General features: G+C 43.5%; 1 protein-coding gene across 1 annotated transcript in view; it reads right to left on the minus strand.

Moving 5' to 3' along the window:
• Positions 1–21148, minus strand: part of DNER (delta/notch like EGF repeat containing) — a 393179-nt gene that overhangs the window by 9669 nt on the left and 362362 nt on the right. The window contains exons 11-12 of the mRNA XM_070773355.1: positions 15388–15519; positions 345–591 (exon numbers count right to left, since the gene is read on the minus strand). Coding sequence (XP_070629456.1) covers positions 345–591; positions 15388–15519 — 379 coding nt within the window. The remainder of the gene's footprint in view (positions 1–344; positions 592–15387; positions 15520–21148) is intronic.

Genomic DNA, 21148 nt, shown 5'->3' on the forward strand with positions numbered 1-21148 from the left:
TGACTACTAATGTGACTTTCTTTAACTAAGCCCTTAAATTAGATGTGATCATTTATAGTCACACTGAAGAACAACACAGCTAAACACATTTCAAAAAGAAATAATCAAAACCTGTTTCAAATGTTTATAGCAGAGATAAACACAAATCAAACGAATGAATGTATTCAATGAAAACAGAAAGTTAGCAGCAAATTAAAGGGGTTTGTTTATAAGGCAGTCTAATTATCTGGTCCCCCCAATGCTACCTCGAATCTATGCTTTATTCTTTGAAATCCCCCTTGCAGACGTGAAGTCCCGTCCATAATACAAGCCTGGTACCCAGCATGCTGACTCACGCCACTCACCTGGCATGCCGGATGGAGGCGATGGCGTTGCTGAACTCGCTGTCGATGCTGCGGCAGTTGTAGAAGTCCTCATAAGCCGGCCGGGCAGAGCCCTGGTACTCAATGCGGCTGATGCGGCAAATCCCCACAATCAAGATGATGAGCATCAGGATGAAGGCAACGCAGAGGGCGCCGATGATGATGTAGAGAGAGTGCCGAGGCATGTTGGTTAGACTCTCTGCCATGTGCCCGGACTTCCACTGGAGGTCTGAAGGTGAAAACAAGCAAATGCCTGTGTATCAGCTGGGGCCTTTTGAAGGGGAAGGACTTCCCTGTCCTCACACTAGGAACATAAAATATAAGAGCTGTCCAAACTGCAAAGGATTATTTTCTATGGATAATCCAGATGGCAACCCACTCCAGTATTCTTGCCTGGGAAACCCCATGGACAGAGGAGCCTGGTGGGCTACAGGATATTTATTAACATCCTTAATATATAAAGACCTCTTACAAATCACTAAGAAAAACCAGGAACATGTCATAGAAAAATGGGTAAAGAATATAAAAAGGAATTCACCAAGGAAATATAAGTAGAAAATTGCTTGGCTTCATAATTTTTTTTAACTATGCAAGTCCTACATCAGTTCCCAAATATTATCTTAAAATTTTGATAACCACAGTAGACAAGGGTGCAGAAATACGGACTGTGTGAACTGATATACAACTCCTGTGTGGAGCATCCTTTGACCCAGAAATTCCAATTTTCAGAATTTTTGCTGAGAAAATGGTCCTAAAAAATGTATAAAGCCCTGTGTACAAAGATGTTCATCTCAGAAGCACAATTTTCAAATGTTAGATTATCAACTATCACACATTTAGAAAATAAGTTCAGAAAATAAGCACAGACCCAGATGTATTCCCTGCTCAAAGTTAACATATGTTCATATTTTACCTTCTTTGCTTTAAATGTTTACGTTTTTTTTTTAAATAAATGAAATGTTACAAATAAAATCTAGTGTAACTGCTGAAATGCTAAAAAAAATTATCTTAGTGATTTAAAACAATTTTTGAATGAGGCTTGAAACTTCTAATCCAATTCTGAGAATATAAAAAAATACCATGCTGTAAAAAAACAAAAACAAAAAACAGGAAATTAACAAATGATACAGTATTATTAACTAATATATAGATTTTGTTCAAATTTCACAAAATTTTATGCTAGTGTCTATTATTTGTTTTCATCTCTTATTCAAGACTCCACATGGTATTTAATTCCACTGAGCAACTTCAGCTGCATGCAACTAATTCTGGTAAATTCTCTTTTCATTTTTACTCTATTACAAATATTTTCTAATTTTCCTTGTGATGACTTCTTAGATACACCCAATATTTAAAAGTGGACATTTAACTTACAAATACATGGGATTCTATTTAAAGCATCTTTAATATTAATTTCTCATTTTGATACTAATTTTTCATTTAAATGCTTTCTTCTCTGCAATCACCCTCTGTGTTTTTTTTCAGTCTAACTTTATTGAGACTTTCAATGGCTAAGTCGAAGATCTCTACATCACACTGTACTTAAAAATATGTGGGTTATTTTCAAATACCTTTTGACACTGATTTCTAACATAATTCCACAGTGATAAGAGAACAGAGTCTGGATGATTTCAGTACCTTTAGACCATGAAATTTCTGCATCTGGTGTTATCCCTTGATATGCTTTAGTGTCTTCTAGTTTATAGTCTAGGGCTTCCCAGGTGGCACTAGTGGTAAAGATGTAATAGACCCAGGTTTGATCTCTGGGTTGGAAAGATCCCCTGGAGGAAGAAATGGCACCCCATTCCAGCATCCTTGCCTGGAGAATCCCATAGACAGAGGAGCCTGGCAGGCTACAGTCCACAGGGTTGCAAAGAGTCAGACACGACTGAAGTTGACTTCACACACACGCAGTTTACGGTCTATGGGAACCTGAATAGAATTTGTATCCTACTGTTGTGTGAAAACTGTATAAATCTTATGTTGAATTGGTTCACAGTGCTTTGCAGGTTTAATATATCTTTCTACTTCCCTGTAGAGTCATTCTATTAATTTTGAGAGTTCGATATTGAAACCCCAACTAAGAATCTTAATTTATCTACTTAAAAAAATAATTGTAATATATAGTGCAACTGTATATAACCTTGTCCTGTATTTTTAAACTCCTGTAAATGTGTTACCATACTTTCATAATTAAAAAAAATAAAAATTAAAAAAATATTACAGATATAGCTAGAGTTCCTCAATCCCATATCCTCTCTCCACCCCAACAGACAACACAATTCATAAACATGGAAAAATAGGAAACAACCTAAATATTCAACTCTTAGTGAGATGGTTTTATTGTTGTGTTTAGTCTCTAAGTTGTGTCTCACTCTTTGTGACCCCGTGGACTATAGCCCATCAGCCTCCTTTGTCCAGGGGATTTCCCAGGCAAGAATACTGGAGAGGGTTGCCATTTCATTCTCCAAGGGATCTTCCTGTTCCAGGGATCAAACACACGTCTCCTGCATTGCAGATGGATTCTTTACTGCTGAGCTGCCAGAGAAGGCCTAGTGAGATGGAGAGCTACTCATCAAGTAGCAAAAGAATAAAAAAAGGTTACCAAACAGAACCTAGTGGTATACTACAATCACATATGAGCTTCCAAAAATGAAGTCGCTCAGTCATGTCCGACTCTTTGCAACCCCAGGGACTATAGCCCACCAGGCTCCTCCGTCCGTGGGATTTTCCAGGCACGAATACTAGAGTGGGTTTCCATTTCCTTCCCGATCCAGAGATTGAACCAGGGTCTCCCGCATTATAGGCAGACGCTTTACCATCTGAGTGACCAGGGAAGTTTCAGATGAGCTTCCAAAGTCTATCTATATACAGAAAAGCTCAGGATGGAGCAATGATAGTGATGAACCTATGTTGTGTTCTTACTATGCTAAGCTTTTTGAAAACATCTCATTTGATCAGCGCAACCACGAGAAAATATATCATTCTTTCTCCCCATTGCTATAGATAAAGCTTAGAAACTGACACCACTTCCTGGGTGAGAGTGTTGACTGTAACTCCAGGTCCAACTTCTCAGCCTCTGCCTCACACAGCAGGGTGCTAACAACAGTGATCTCTGAAAAGCATGATTACATGTGATTTTAACATCCTTTATATGTCTCAGTCTTCAGCTTTTTAAAAAAAGAATATAGTCTCTTTATAATAAAAAATAAGTGATAAGCCATTTGAAGAAAACACCCATGAGATTATCTTCTAGCATAACTAGTGGAAGGTATGTGAGCTTTGGGATTACACTAACCTTGCTTTCATCACAGCTGCAGTATTTTTTAAACATTTTACGTATTTATTATTTTTGGTTGCACTGGGTCTTCATTGCTGCATGCGGGCTTTCTCTAGTTGCAATGAACGGAGACTACTCTCTAGTTGCCGTGTGAGGGCTTCTCATTGGAGGGCTTTTCACTATAGTGGCTTCTCTTGCTGCAGAGCATGGGCCCCATGGTGTGTGCACTTCAATAGTTGTGACATGCAGGCCCTAGAGCTGGAGCTCTGTAGTTGTGGCTCATGGGCTTATTAACTGCTCTGAGGCATGTGGGATCTTCGTGGACTAGGAATCGAACCCATGTCTCTGGCATTGGCGTGTGGATTCTTAACCACTGAACCACCAGGGACAGTCCCCAGCTTCAACACTGGCTTGACCTCCCTGAACGTCAGTTTCTTCATTTATAAGACAACAATTATAACATATACCCTATGGACATGTTGGGAGAATAAGTTAGAAAACATGTAAAGAAAAGGAAGTCCACTGCCAGGCATGTGATGGGTGGTGGTGGTCCTGGTGGTGGTGGAAAAAGGAAGGATACCGAGGAGGAGGATGGTGTCCTCAGGGCACACTCTGAGCTGAAGATTACTGAGCACTGCCCTGTGCCCATTCAAAAAACACCAACCTGGACAGGCAAGAAAAAAGTAGATGGATGGGGCATAGTCTCTGTGTCTGGCACAGGTCAAGAGTGTCAAATTATGTCCTGTTTACAAACTTGCAAACAAATGGAATGATCCAGATACCATGACCAGGATTTAAAAGGAAGTCACGAAGGTGAAAAGGGGCTAGGTTAAGACCAAACAGAAGCTAAACTTCCATGGGAAAAGGGTTGTCTTTTCTACTTTACTTACTCTACCACTTCCACCAGCACCCTTTCCAGGCCATCATTTCCATATTAGGACTCTGGGTGCTTGGAAATGAGATTCAAGGTATGCGTGAAAATAGGTCTGTCTTCCTGTGAATGGCAACCCCCTCCAGTATTCTTGCTTGGAAAATCCCATAGACAAAGGAGCCTGGCAGGCTACAGTCCACAGAGTCACAAAGAGTCAGACGTGACTGAGCAACTTCACCTTACACTTTGCTGCTGCTGCTAAGTCGCTTCAGTTGTGTCCGATTCTGTGCAACCCCATAGACGGCAGCCCACCAGGCTCCCCCGTCTCTGGGATTCTCCAGGCAAGAACACTGGAGTCGGTTGCCATTTCCTTCTCCAATGCATGAAAGTGAAGTTGCTCAGTTGGGTCCAACTCTTCGAGACCCCATGCACTGCAGCCCACCAGGCTCCTCCATCCATGGGATTTTCCAGGCAAGAGTACTAGAGTGGGTTGCCATTGCCTTCTTCACTTTACACTTTACTTCCTGTGAAATCCTCAGGCCTCTTTCCACTGTTCTCTTTTAGGTGAAAGTATCTGTGACCTCTGAGTCCTCATACTCTCATCCCAGGGACATCTTCAGGGACACTGGAGTCTCAGAATCAGCTATTCTTTCCCTTGAAAAGTTACAGCCTTCAGAAGAGCACAAGTAAACAGCCAAACAAGGATCCGAGTGTGCAGACCATTTTCCAAGAAGCCTAATGGGAAACTGACTCGTGCCCTGAGCCTGCGTGGTTCCTGAGAGCTTGAGAAGACCGGGGTGAATGAAGTGACTTCTGAGTTTGTGTCCAGATCGTCTGGCTCCTGAGTTTTTCACCACGGCCCTTGAAGACTGGTTTTGCCATTTGAGTCTGTCTACCCAAGCTCACACAGCCCGTGGAACAAGAAGACTGCCCGTTTGTGCATTCACCGTGCTGTGTGAGCCAACTCACACACAGGCAGACAGAAAGGACATAAATCACTGCAAATAAATGCTCGCAATGGAAGAGAGGAGGTGTTTTGTGAAACCAAGACTCGATCCCGACTGGCAGCCGTTTCATTTGGCAATACCTGGTGCACATGGAGAGAGACAAGTCATCGTTCTGGCTGAAAACGAACATGACTCACTTGATTTCCAAGTATTTCAACATTCTCTGAAAAATCCAGTTGTAGGCTGCAGTCCAGGGCTCATGGAGTGTGCTATAACACTCACTGAGCATCATCACAAGGGCAGCCAATACTGTTTCTACTCCAGCCTGGTGGAGCGCTCAGATCTGATTGCTATGGCTGCCACGGGAATTCTCGATGCACACCTTCATGAAAATGGCTCACGCATCACACTGATGGCATATACACAGCCAGTGCACAATTGCACAGGGCCACTCTCGCAGGAAAACAAACAACTGTGCTAGGTTTTGTGCTGGGCTCACTGCCCCAGGCCTGATGGGCTGTCTAAACCGTTTGTATTTCTGACCATCTGTTCTATTTCCCCAAACTCTGAATTCCAAGCTGTTTAGACTTTTGAAAAAAATATCCCCAGATTTCTCCTGAAACCTCTGTTTCTCCCCCTCTTCTCTTTCTCTTTGCTCTTTCCGCCTTAAACTGTCATCTAAAACTTGTCTGATAAGTGAATATGGCTGCTTTGCACAGTAATTGGGTTAGTAGCCAGGCTGAATCTTAATAAATTCAACATTTGGTCTGCGAGGCAGAGGATATGTCAGCAGCAGGTGGCTGCAGCTGCCACTCCCAGATCGCTGCACCACATCCCAGGAGTCCCAAGGCAGGAATCATTTACTATGTCGGCTACTGCAGAGCTCAGGGAAGAACCATGCAGCAGAACACACTGGACGGCATGACCTCACCAGCCCCGGCAGGTACATGACCAGGAACGCACACACACAAGCTATTCAGGGAAAATGTCACACTCCTTCCTGGGTCTCAGGGAGCATTTGCATTTCAGCATAAACTCAATTTGCTTGAGGTTTGTTATTTCCTGAAGTGCTGTCGCCTTTAAGATTTCAATGGGTCCTAAAGTAGGAGCTACGTAGGAGCTGGACTCAGAGCCTCTGCTCAAGGTAAAAACACAGTCAGCCACCAAGCTGACCCACTGACCATCTCTCCTCCACCAAAAAGAGACCTCGATCGATTGGTAAATTTAATTCTAAAATACATAACCTGTATCTGTGTTTCTTTCACTTACCTGGGTGAGTCTAGTCAAATTATTTGTCTACCTCTGTATTTAAAACCCCTTCATGGATCACAGCCTTGTCTTGGCGAAGAGGCTTGTCTAACTCAATGAAGCTATGAGCCACGCCGTGCAGGGTCACCCAAGATAGATGGGTCACAGTGAAGAGTTCTGACAAAACGTGGTCTACTGGAGGAGGGAATGGCAAACCACTCCAGTATTCCTGCCGCAAGAATCCCATGAACAGTATGAAAAGTCAAAAAGATTTAACACCAGAAGATGAGACCCCCAGGTTGGAAGGTGTCCAATATGCTACTGGGAAAGAGGGGAGGGCAATTGCTAATAGCTCCAGAAGGAATGAAGAGGCTGGGCCAATGTAGAAACAACGCTCAATTGTGGATGTATCTGGTGGTGAAATTAAAGTCCGACATCGTAAAGAACAATACTGCATAGGAACCTGGAATGTGAGGTCCATGAATCAAGGTAAATTGTATGTGGTCAAGAAGGAGATGCCCTGGAGAAGGAAACAGCAACCCACTCCAGTATTCTGTCCTGGAGAATCCCACAGACAGATGAGCATGGTGGGCTGCAGTCCATGGGGTCGCAAAGAGTCAAACATGACTGAGCAACTAATCACAAGAAGGAGATGGTAAGAGTGAACATCAGCATCTTAGGAAAACAGTGAACTAAAATGGACTGGAATGGGTGAATTTAATTCAGATGACCATTATATCTACTACTGTGGGCAAAAATCCCTTAGAAGAAATGCCGTAGCCTTCATAGTCAACAAAAGAGTCCGAAATGCAGTATTTGGGCACAATCTCAAAATAGAATGATCTCAGTTCCTTCCCAAGGCAAAGCATTCAACATTAGAATAATCCAAGTCTATGCCCCAATCATACTTTAAAAAAGTTTGAAAGCGAGTAAAAGTCTATGGTTTTTCCAGTAATCATGTATGGATGCGAGAGTTGGACTGAAGAAAGCTGAGCACTGAAGAATTGATGCTTTTGAACTGTGGTATTGGAGAAGACTCTTGAGAGTCCCTTGGACTGCAAGGAAACCCAACCAGTCCATTCTAAAGGAGATCGGTCCTGGGTGTTCTTTGGAAGGAATGACGCTAAAGCTGAATCTCCAGTACTTTGGCCACCTCATGTGAAGAGTTGACTCATTGGAAAAGACTCTGATGCTGGGAGGGATTGGGGGCAGGAGGAGAAGGGGACGACAGAGGATGAGATGGCTGGATGGCATCACTGACTCGATGGACATGAGTTTGAGTGAACTCCTGGAGTTGGTGATGGACAGGGAGGCCTGGAGTACTGCAATTCAGGGGTCGCAGAGTTGGACACGACTGAGTGACTAAACTGAACTGAAAAATGTCTTTTAGGTAGATGTCACTTAGATAGCTAGAGAATTTTGGAACCATCTATTGCCTAGGATAACTGTGAGGAGGGATTTCAAATTTCTTTATATTTTCTGTAGCTAAAAGTTAGCTTGACAACCAAAGTAGTCAATGAGACTGGGAAAAGTGAACACCCTTGTTAACCTTCAGAAGAGGCAGGAGGGGAGGGAACAGAAGGCAGAGCTTGAATCCCTCATAGTGATCCTATTACTGAACAAGTATCAGTAAGCAACTACTATGTACTATATGGACTGATGCTGAAGTGCCAATACTTTAGTCACCTAATTCAAAGAGCCAGCTCATTGGAAAAGACCCTGATGCTGGGAAAGATTGAGGGCAAGAGCAGAAGGGGCAGGCAGACAATGAGATAGTTAAACAGCATCACTGACTCAATGGTCATGAGTTTGAGCAAACTCTGGGAGATGGCAAAGGACAGGAAAGCCTGGCGTGCTGCAATCCATGGGGTCACAAAGAGTCAGACACGACTTAGGGACTGAACAACAACAGCATGTACTATGTGCCAGGCCTCATGCTGGATGCCTGGGATAAGGAGCAAGGCAAAACTTAGAGAATAGCGTGCACATGGATCCCCTAGTCTTTTCAGAGATGTGGAGGCGAAAGCATGCTAAGCCACGAGGGACCAAGGCGACAATGCCTCGGGAGGGGACAAAAGCTGTGCCATCTAACTGGGGAATGAGGAGAGCTTTCATGGTGGGGCCCACAGCAAGCAAGGCTCTAAGGGGGAGTACATATGAGCAGGGGATGGAGGGGGCAGAAGGGAAGGCTGACCCAGGCAAAGACCTGGGAGGAGTGGAGAGCAGAGTGAGGGACTGGAAGGAGGACAGGGTGGCTGCTTGCCCCCAGGTAGCGAAGCGGAGAGTGGCCGAGTGAGGAGGGGGCACCTCCCCTCAGTGCAGGGGCAGTCCTACAGCTTCCACCAGGCGATAGCATGGCCTTTGGTCTTTAGTCATTAATGTATTTCAATAGCAGCTTGCTGTGAAAAGGATGGAAACAATGGTGGGAAGGAGGGTCTGAGGGATTTAGATTTGCATCTTTGAAAAGATGCCCCTTCCATTTACAACCTCATAGATGAACTGGAGGACATTCTGCTGAGTGAAACAGACCAGACACAGAAAGATAAATATTGTATGATGTCAGTTACATGCGCAACATAAAGGAAAAAAACCCAAAGTGGAATGGTAGTTACTAGAGGCTGGAGTGGGAGGTAGGTGACGGAAGGAAGGAAGAAACAAAAAAAAAAGGGAGAAAGGAAGAAAACAAGAAGGAAGGAAAGTAGGTAGTTGACTGCCAGGGGCCAGGGGAGGAAGTATGGGGAGTTACTGTTTTGCAAGATGAAAAGAGTTCTGAAGAAGGATGATGGTGATGGTTGCAAGACCACATCTAGCCACAATTGCTCCCCAGAGGTCAGTGGTGTTCAAAGTATTTAATAAAGTAATTATGGATTAAGTGGGATTTGCAAATCAACCTCAGACCCCAACACCATTGCTGCCAAGAGGACAAGTTTTATTTGCAAAGAGTCAATTTATAAATAAACACTTGTGAAAAATCCAAGGACCCCTTCATTTGACTATTCCATTTTTGAGAATTTATCCTACTAATACTCTGATATTCTCACAAAAGTAAATACATATATAAGAATTTTTACTCTACTATTCTTTTTAATACCAAAAACTTGAAAAGTTATTTGTCAATCAACAGGGGTCTTATTAAATAAATTATAGAGCATTTAAGAAACATTGTGTGATGTTAAAAATTGAGGAAAATATGTACTAAGTCAGTATGGATAAGCATTCAAGATATATTAAGGATAAATGCAAGATGCTGAACAGTGTGTATGAAAGTGAAAGTGTTAGTTGCTCGGTCGTGTCTGACTCTTTGCAACCCAATGGACTGCAGCCCACCAGGCTCCCTTGTCCGTGGAATTCTCCAGGCAAGAAGACTGGAGTGGGTTGCCATTTCCTTTTCCAGGGGAACTTTCTGACCCAGGGATTGAACCCAGGTCTCCTGCATTTCAGGCAGATTCTTTACCAGCTGAGCTACCATAAAATGGGATTTATACAGTGACTAAAATTATCTGAAGGAATCCATAATAAATGCATAACACTTGTTACCTTTGGGGAGTGAAGTGGGGGTGTATTGATGGGGAGGAAGATTAATTCATTTTATTTTGTTTTCTTATTGCAGTATAGTTGATTTACAATGCTGTGCTAGTTCCAGGTGTACAGCACCATGAACAGGCTCCTCTGTCCATGGGATTTCCCAGGCAAGAATAATGGAGGGGATTGCCATTTCCTTTTCTGGGGGATCTTCCCAACCCAGGGATCGAACCCACATCTCCTCTATTGGCAGGTAGATTCTTCAGCCACTAGGGAAGCCCATATATAGTAGTGTATATATGTTAATCCTAAACCAGTTTTGTTTTTTAAGAATCCTAGTTTATAAAAATGGGAACCAAAGAACTGAATCTATCTGTACAATAAAGACTGCTCATATTACTGTTTGATGGGTTTCTTTAACCATTATTAAATTCCATGCATTTGGGGACAAGGAAGCCCCAGACATCCAACCTTGCTCTTTGCCTGGGCACCTGGAGCTGCCTGAGCGAAGTCTTATACAGCGACTCCCATCACATATGAGGATCGACCCTTGGATAATGATATCCTGAAGGCAAGGGCTGCTTCATTAACCTTTATATTCTGGGCACTATGCATGACTGAACAACAACAGCAATGTTGCGACTGAACAACAACGATGCCTGACCCTTGACAATAGGAGGCCCTGGATTATTCACTAAATGCATAAATCCAAGATACCTTGTTCCCCTACTTCTCAACCGCAGAATGTTATTAAATCAATGGCTTAACAATAGATTCAACTGCTCAATATACGTTGCTGTTGTTGTTGTTGTTCAGTCACTAAGTCGTGTCCAACTCTTTGCAACCCCATGGACTGCAGCACTCCAGGCTTCTCTGTTCTTCACTATCTCCTGGAGTTAACTCAAATTCATTTCCGTTGAGTTGGTGATGCTATGCAACCATCTCATCCTCTGCTGCCCTCTTCTTTTGCCTTCGATCTTTCCCAGAATCAGGGTCTTTTCCAACGGGTCAGATCTTTGTATCAAGTGGCCAAAGTATTGGAACTTCAGCTTTAGCATCAGTCCTTCCAACGAATATTCAGGGTTTATTTCCTTTAGGATTGACTCGGTGTATAGAACTGGCCAATTCTCAATCAGCAGGACTGTCTGTAACTCTAACAGCACCATTGTTCTCCTTCTGAGAGTTCCTGTTGAGATTTACCAACCTGACCTTGTATCTTTCAGGCACCCTCCTCCTGGTTTCCAGCCAATTCAGAAAATCACAGATGTTCCAGGTTAGAAAGAAACTCAGAGACCATGGGTTCCATGGCTCATAGAGGACTAGAGACCTCATATCATCTCTGCCCACTCATGGCCCAAACTTTCCTTTCACTCCTGGCCCTTAGATCTGTTCTTTTGATTCAGGTCCATTTATCTCAGCACTGGTCACTAGCTCCACCTGTGTGTCATCACAAATCTTACACATTCATTCTCCATTCTTACAATCAGGTCAAGGATGGAAGCAACCAACACTGAGATGTGACGGAGCCTTATCTGTGATAACATTTATTTTTAACACCTTTGACTGAATGGAGAGGTGCAAGTGAGACCATCAAATGGAAAGTGCTATTCTGGGAGAACAGGGAACCCTGTGTGTACTGGGATGTGCCCAACACATCCACACACTCAGAGTGGCCTGTGCTCTGGGCATATATCATCTAAAAACACGATTGTCAAAGGCAAGTCCTCGCCAGCTGGCTCAAGGTATAAGAGCTACAGTACCATAGAAAGAAACAGAAAAGGCAACTAGCATCTATTTAAGTGTCTACTGCTGCACACCAGAGATCTGCACAAAGGATCCTTAATTTTAATCCTCCCAGCAACTTTTCTATCACCATTTTACAAGTGAAAAAGATGAGGCTGAGATATAGTTATTTGTCCAGGTCACAGAGCTAGAATATGATGTCACTAGAACATGAAGTCACCTTTCATCCTGATTATTCCATCCATGTATATCTTTTGCCTATAATATCATCACCAGAAAGAAGTAAAATTTAGATTTTTTTTTTAATAATGATACAATTTTACTTCAAAACTTCTCAAGGGCATCCTTTGTGTTTCTGAGTTCTTATCCATACTCTCCTCTCCTATATATTTATTTTCACAACTAGAAATTTAAAATTATACATAGATCTGCCATGCTGCTGCTGCTGCTGCTGCTAAGTCACTTCAGTTGTGTCCAACTCTGTGCGACCCCATAGACGGCAGCCCACCAGGCTCCTCTGTCTCTGGGATTCTCCAGACAAGAACACTGGAGTGGGTTGCCATTTCCTGCTCCAATGCATGAAAGTGAAAAGTGAAAGTGAAGTCGCTCAGTCATGTCCTGCAGGGAGCGAGCTCCGCCCCTGGCAAAGGTCATGAGGAAGGAGGCTTGGCATACACGCAAAGGCGGGATCAAGCCTCAGGAGTCTCCCTGGAAATTCTTGAGCAATCTACCCCCAAAACCAGAGTCTGCCTACTTTCTGCTTTGTGCTTTCACCTACACCTCTGACTTTACGGGGGGCTGTCCCCCACTACCTCTCTGAAAAAAGAGTTAGCTTACAGCTCCAGTTAATAATTCCTGGGTGTGACAGTGTTTCAACCTACAAACTCCCTTGGAAGTCCTCTAGCCTGCCTGAATAGGTTTTTCCGGCCACATGTGATTGCTCAGAGCCTCCAAACTGAGAGGCATGAGATGTTCTAAACTGTCTAAATACAGATTCCTTTGAGCAGTTAAAAGATTGATTAGAAATTGTATTGGTGAAGGGATTTTCACTTGTTGGGCCAATGTTTGCTGCTAAGTCTCCATATCCCCTACCTGCTGTGTCCCTGGCAGTGTATTGATTAATATAATTGGTGTAAATAGTAGCTTTAATGTTTGTAACCTGGGACCCTTGAGTTAATTCTTTTTCTTGTTATAGCCCACCACACCTTTGCTCTGTAGGAATGCAACTTTATCTAATGCTTTTTGGAGGCTGGGGCCTGACTTTAGAATAATCACCTTTAGAGAAAAAGGCCTCCAGGCCAGAAGATGATGCAAATCACCTAAACTTTTGCATATGATAAGTTTGCAGGAAGAAAGCCTGGCTTACTGCATGACTCTACCCCTTCCCCCATTATCCTCTATGCATAACTTAAGGTATAAAAACTACTTTGGAAAATAAAGTGTGGGCCTTGTTCACCGAAACTTGGTCTCACCATGTCGTTCTTTCTCTTACCTTCTGGCTGAATTATTTCAGCCTCTTTTCTCCACTGAATTTCCTCACTGAGCTATCCTCATTCTATTACTCTTTATATCCTTAATTAACGTTTAATTAAGCAATTGTTTCCTGATCTTCGACTACGCCGTCTCTCCTTCGAATACCCTGGATCAGCCGGGGCTGGTCCCCGGCAATGTCCAACTCTTCGTGACCCCATGGACTACAGCCTACCAGGCTCTTCCATCCATGGGATTTTCCAGGCAAGAGTACTGGAGTAGGTTGCCATTTCCTTCTCCAAGATCTGCCATGAGGCATGAAATTTGTCATTTCACAGAATTACCAAATTTTAGAATGAAAATGGGTCCCATTTTCATAAGTACTCTGAATAAGTACTTATGTACTTATCAGTACTGGATAAGTACTCTGAGGCTCAGCATAACTAACACAAGAAGTGCCACAGCCAGGGCGAGAACCAAGGTCCTGCTGGCCCAAATCTGGGATCCTTTCCTTTAACAGATCTCACTGCTGCTGCTGCTGCTAAGCCACTTCAGTCGTGTCCGACTCTGTGTGACCCCATAGATGGCAGCCCACCAGGCTCCCCTGTCCCTGGGATTCTCCAGGCAAGAACACTGGAGTGGGTTGCCATTTCCTTCATCCCGGACCTACTTTAGTTTTAATACCCTGCATTGAATCATAGCCCTTAGCATTTGTACCACTGGAATCTCTTTCCTTCCCTTTCCTCAACAACAGAATGTTTCTCACCTATTGTGACCAAGGATCCCTAAGACCATTCTGTATATGGGTATTTGAAAAGATTGAGGATGAGTATTTGAAAAGATTGAAGGGGGAATCCTAAAAAGAATTCATCTCTTCCTCTCTCAAGCCCTGAGCCAAGATGAGAGACAAAGAGTGAGTAGCTAGGAACGCAAATACCTTTACTGGCCAAGTTGATGCTGAAGAATATGGTCCATATTTGTGGATAAAAAGGTTTCTGGAAACTGACCACACCCCCACTTCAGACACACACAAAGAATTAGCAGACAAGCCTGCGCTGAACCACCAGTGAGGGGTCTGTTCTTGCAACACTACAACCTGGAGGAGAAGCGGCAGCAGGCAGGCCAGCCCAGGAGGGAGACTGACATACAGGGCTATGTCTACATAACTGCCTCTTTCCAAACTCACATAGCAGAGTCTTTGCCTGATGAAGAGGAGGCGAGAAGGCCCTGGAGAAATATGCAAACTCAACTACCCTGCCTAATTTAAATGAGAAGAAAAACACCATTCAAAGTTGAGTTTTTAGTGATTGACAAAATAACAACAATCCAATTCCAGTGCAGTTCTCATTTTCACTTCGATCCTAGAAGCTACCAGACTTTCATATGAACATATATAGTCCTGATTCTGACACTGTCGAACTTCTGTGCGTCCATCTGTAGAGAACACCTCACTCTAAGCAGCTCAAAATGTTTTTCAGGTTTTGTGTGATGCCCATCCTCCCTGGACTTCTCTCCGGGCAACTGATGGAACCTAATACATTTGAAGACACAAATGCGAAGTGAATTTACATTCTTTGTGTGTGTGTGTGTGTTTTTAATTTATGCTTTCAACACAAAGATTCTCTTTTTGGATCGGATTCTAATGCTTCTCTGCTAAGCACATTTTTGGCTGTCTTGCAGCCGTGAACTCGGGATGACATCGGCGCATTCTCATCCCAGTGGGAAGGCTGGATTCAGGCTCAGAAATGATGGGGAGCAGCATAAAGCAGTGAGCAAAAATATTTAACCAGGACCCAGGAAGCACAGGGGGCTCAGGGTAACACTCTGGGCCTTACTGCCTCTTCTAAGAGTGACGTGGGGCTGGCTGGACACAGTCAGCCTCTTCTTCTCATTGAATGAAAGTGGAATGGAAAATCACAGGGGCTGAGCTGCAGGAATACTCACGGATTTCACAGTTTGCTCCCACCCAGCCATGTGGGCAGTGGCAGGTGTAACCATTGGGCTGGTCCAGGCAGGTGCCGGCGTGATGGCAGGGGTTACTGTCACATTCATTGATGTCGATGTCACACTCTTCCCCTAAGGAGATAAAGGAAAGCAGCAGTGAGCCAGCTAGCTGTCCCAGTGGCTCTGACCCCTGTCACTTCTCTGGCTCAGCAAAGATCTAAGGCTAGGTTCAAGCTCTCCATGGACTTCCCAGGTGGCGCTAGTAGTAAAGAACCCGCCTGCCAATGCAGGAGACATAAGAGATGTGGGTTTGATCCCTGAGTTGGGAAGATCTCCTGGAGGAGTGTAGGGCAACCCACTCCAGTATTTTTGCCTGGAGAATCCCATGGACAGAAGAGCCTGGTGGGCTACAGTTCATAGGGTCGCACAGAGTTGGACACTACTGATGTGACTGAGCACACGTGCTCGCCTGCATTGCAGCCCAACTGGCTGTTTGCATAAAGTTGCAGAAGTCTCCCAGAATTCCAGACAAGACATTCTTTACTCAAGTAAAACTTAAAAAAGGAAAAGAAATGGTGCCAGTAAAAAGAATCTCCTTTAATCTATCAAATTCGTGATCTGAAGCTGATTCCCATGTCTGAATAATCCTTTCATGGTTTATGGGAGAAACAAACCTGGGTTCCTGATTTTATTAAAGAAATCATTTTGTTTTAGACGGAATCAGCTGGATTTTCTTATTTGTTTTTCTGAAGCTCTGGAAAGCCAAAAAACTCACAGTTTATGATTTTTTGGGGAGCCAAGTATTTGAATGTGCATGTCTGGACATCTGACTATTTTCTGGATAATTCTAGGGTGCAGCTGCGTGCCTAGCCTGAGTCAGTAATACAAATGCAATCTCCTTTCCAAACCCCGGGATATGCTTCAGGGAGAGCATCAAGCCCACCTAAGGAAAGACAGCTGTGATCTCTCGGGGGAGCCCAGGCTTTAACCCATCTTCCCTGGGAACAGTGCCCGAGGGGAGCTCACCACTGCTTGGGTCCATCCATAATGAAAATTGTGACCTGGGCTCCTCACGTTGCCACTCCCAACATCTGGGGGCATCCTTGCCCCTCTCAGAGAAAGCCTGGTTTAAACTAACAAGCCAGAACGGGGGCTGATGTCACTGTGGTCAAAAGGCCAACTCACAAGCAATAGCTTGTTATTAGAAGTTACCAATATGAAGCCATCTCTGTGTGTGATTTAAAGCCAAACTATGAGTCAACACTAAATGAGTACATGTCTAAAAGAGGTGACATCAGGACCGAATACAGGCTACTTCAGATTGAGGTAGTCACTTACAAGTTTGAAAATGAGAAAAGCCAAGCTCTTTTTAGAAACCTCTTGCTATCTTTTCTCAAAAAACATTTTATTTTGTATTGAAGTATAGCCGATTAACAATGCTGTGACAGTTTCAGGTGGATAGCAAAGGGACTCACCCATACATATACATATATCCATTCTTTCCCAAACTCCCCTCCCATCCAGATTGACACACAACATTGCACAGAGTTCCTTGTGCTGTATATATAGTAGGTTCCTGTTGGTTATTCATTTTAAACATAGCAGTGTGTACATGTCAATCCCAAGCTCCCTAAATATACCTCCATTTGTTGAGATAAATGAAAAAGGTGACATTAAAAAAAAAAAATCTCTGAGCACTGCTATCATCATAATTAAAGCAAAGGAGCAAAATCAAATATTTTGTCAATCTTCAAAGGCAATGTCTCAGCATGTATTTGGGTAATTGTTTCCAGGCTTATTTAATTGGTGTTAAAGTGCTTTTCTATCTGCCACGGGTTTACCTTGCATTTATAAAACCACCATATGTCACTCACAGACCATTTTAGAGGCAGAATCTCAAACCAAAATAGTTCATGTCTGTTTCATTTCACACTTTTTTCACACCTGGCATCTATTTTTAAAGTAAAATCTGTCAAATGAAACATTTACTACGTCCAGGTCCTACTAGGTTGATTATAATTCAGCAGTGTCTAAGTGAATTTGTTTCCTGCAATAAATAGTCATTTATGTCAATAGGAAAGACATGAAATTGATTGCCTCTTACTAACCTATTTCAAAGGTTGTCTTGCTATGAATGGGGCAATCACTCTGACTGGAAAAGCACATAGACTAAACTATTACAAATGGCATTACTTGGTATAGACTAGTTGAAGAGACATATAAACAAGAACGTGCTGAGAAACAATAAAAGGATGAAATCAAAGGCCCTGACGAATATACACATCAGTACTGCTTTCCATCCATTTAGCAAGACAAGCTTAATTGAGGTATTTATTAAACAATAGCTCTTTCCCCGGCTATCTGATTACAGCAAATTCTGAAATAAGATGTTTGGCCACCTTTGCACCAATGGCTACAGAAATGACCTGACTTCTCCCTACTTCCACAGCCTGAAAGTGAGTGTCAGTCGATCAGTCCTGTCCAATGACCCCATGGTCTGTAACCCACCAGGGCCCTCTGTCTGTGGGATTCTCCATGAGAGAACACTGGAATGGTTTCTAGCCTAGCAAAACTCAAAAGCCCACTCTGCTCCAGAAGTTTAACATCAGTGTCAGACCCTTCTAATCCCCTAAGTTCTGGGCAGTCCTAGAGCTGTCAGTCCAGTCCCGCTCAGATCCAGAGCTTTCCTGGGGAGATAAATGCCAAGTGCAGGTCCAGAGCAGCCCTAATGCATGTCTTGGCTCTTGGAGCTCCAAGTGGCTCTAAAATAGTTGAGAAAAGTCCAAGATCCTCAGATTTATCTCTTCTTGGCACTCACTAATTTGGAAGGACTTGGTAGGAAGAGAGAATGGCAGGGGAAAATAGGGTCAACTTATTCTACAGACATTTATCAACTCTCTAAGACCCAGGAACCAGAGAGCCAGGACCCAGAGAGAATTCCAAACCTGTCCCAATCTGGTTTCCATCACCACCGTGTTCTTAGAGCTATATTTGGGGTTCAGTGACAGTTTCGGAGAAGGCGATGGCACCCCACTCCAGTACTCTTGCCTGGAAAATCCCATGGATGGAGGAGCCTGGTAGGCTGCAGTCCATGGGGTCACTAAGAGTCAGACACGACTGAGTGACTTCACTTTCACTTTTCACTTTCATGCATCGGAGAAGGAAATGGCAACCCACTCCAGTGTTCTTGCCTGGAGAATCCCAGGGACGGGGGAGCCTGGTGGGAGGCCGTCTATGGGGTCGCACAGAGTTGGACACGACTGAAGCGACTTAGCAGCAGCAGCAGCAGCAGCAGCAGCAGACATTAGTTTATGATAAAGCTCCATGCCAGTCAGGAGCCCAAATAGCCAGCAGCTATTTCCACAGCATAGGTACTCAGGAAGAATCTCAGAGCAGTTCACAGTTCAAAGATACCTTTAGATTGACTCCACTGGCCTATTTTACATGAACATGCCAACATTTCTACTTGAATTGTTATCCCTTAATTGCTACACCTGATGTCTTCATAGTGTTGCATGCTTGGGGTAGGAATATGTGGTGATTCTGATGGTGGAGCCACTCAAGGAAAATTTCACGCAGGAGAAATTCAAAGATGACTGCTCTTTTTGCCTCAGAGTAATAATGCACTTTGTTATTAGTCTTATGCAAAGTATGTGAAGATTTATTACAAATAATGGGCTTCCCAGGGTGGTGCTGGTGGTTAAGAATCCGCCTGCCAATACAGGAGACACAAGAGACATGGGTGAGATCCCTGGGTCTGGAAGATGCCCTGGAGGAGGGCATGGCACCCTGCTCCAGTATTCTTGCCTGGAGAATTCCATGGGCAGAGGAGCCTGGTGGGCTACGGTCCATGGGGCCACAAAGAGTCAGACATGACTGAGCAACTGAGCACATAGGGAGTAAATTGGGTTTCATTCATGTTTCTTTGTATTAGGAGTACTATATTTTTATGTACATTTCAACACCTCACCATTTGATCTCCAAGCAATATGCATTCTAACTTATTTTAGTAGAAGAGTCTTCAGTACATTATATCATCTTTCTCTACTCATAGTTTACTTAATAAATCTTTATGCTTTTGCTGCCTTGAGCCAGATTACTTTTTTCTTGAGTTGCTTACTTTTTTTATTTGAGTGGGGAAAATCAATTACTTTTAAATCATCATTGTGCTTGAATAACATTTGCAAAGAGAATATGAAATGAAATTTCTACTTGACTAAGGCTGGAAATCAGAGCCTGAGCTTTAAATCTTTTCCAATTGCTTTTCAATCTACTACTTTATAAGAGGCAATCTGTATAGTAGGTATTACTTTTGCTAGTATTTATGCAAATTTACAAGTGTATTATTTAATTCTGTATGCTTCCCTTGGATAAATTAAAATGAGAAAGATAAGTATTCAAAAGTCACTGCTGTCAGTAAATCCCTGGGTTAATAGAGCCTCCACTGAATGATATCAATGAAAGTTATTATAATCATAATATCTAGTAGTATAAAATTTCAGCCTACTATGTGCCAGGCACTGGAATGGGTGCTTTAACTATAACTCCTTCATACTTGCTGCTGCTAAGTCACTTCAGTCGTGTTCGACTCTGTGCGACCCCATAGACAGCAGCCCACCAGGCTCCCCTGCCCCTGGGATTCTCCAGGCAAGAACACTGGAATGGGTTGCCATTTTCTTCTCCAATGCATGAAAGTGAAAAGTGAAAGTGAAGTCGCTCAGTCGTGTCTGACTCTTAGCAAGCCCATGGACTGCAGCCTACCAGGCTCCTCTGCCCATGGAATTTTCCAGGCAAGAGTACTGGAGTGGGGTGCCATTGCCTTCTCCACCTTCATACTTTACAAGCATTTTATTTCAGATGAAATGAATCTAAATAATTACTTGGAACTTCTACAATGATGGAGTAACTGGAACCTGACTTGCCTTCCCACTGTAAATAATTAAACAAGTGAACAAAACATATATATATATGTTTTAAAAACCTTTAAAACATTAGACAACAGGCAGTGCCTAACTGATTGCTGAGAGAGAGAAAGAAAACAGCGGAGTACCAACACCATCCTGGCTTTCTGCCTGGAACCAATTTAGAACACAGTGGTTTTGCTGAACTGAGGGGCATAATTGGAATTTGGAGCAGCTCAGCCTTCACAGGTGGTACTAGTGGTAAAGAACCCACCTGCCAATGCAGGAGGCATACGAGACATGGGTTCAACTCCTAGGCTGGGAGATCCCCTGGAGAAGCGCATGGCAACCCACTCCAGTATTCTTGCCTGGAGAATCCCATGGCCAGAGGAGCCTGGTGGGCTACAGCCCACAGGGTCACAAAGAGTTGGACATGACTGAAAGGACTTAGCACACAGGTAGAGAGTCCCTTGGACGGCAACGAGATCCAATCAGTCCATCCTAAAGTCCATCAGTCCTGGGTGTTCATTGGTAAGACTAATGTTGAAGCTGAAACTCCAATACTTTGGCCACCTGATGTGAAGAGCTGACTCATTTGAAAAGACCCTGATGCTGGGAAAGATTGAGGGCAGGAGGAGAAGGGGACGACAGAGGATGAGATGGTTGGATGGTATCACCGACTCAATGGACATGGGTTTGGTTGAACTCCGGGAGTTGGTGATGGACAGGGAGGCCTGGCGTGCTGTGGTTCATGGGGTCGCAAGGAGTCGGACACAACTGAGCGACTGAACTGACTGAGCTATCATTTGTAGGACAGACCACCATAGAAGATAGAGCCACATAGTAAAGGAGCACCCGAG

Source organism: Bos indicus, chromosome 2 (assembly GCF_029378745.1).
Source record: "Bos indicus isolate NIAB-ARS_2022 breed Sahiwal x Tharparkar chromosome 2, NIAB-ARS_B.indTharparkar_mat_pri_1.0, whole genome shotgun sequence".
Taxonomy (NCBI): Eukaryota; Metazoa; Chordata; class Mammalia; order Artiodactyla; family Bovidae; genus Bos; species Bos indicus.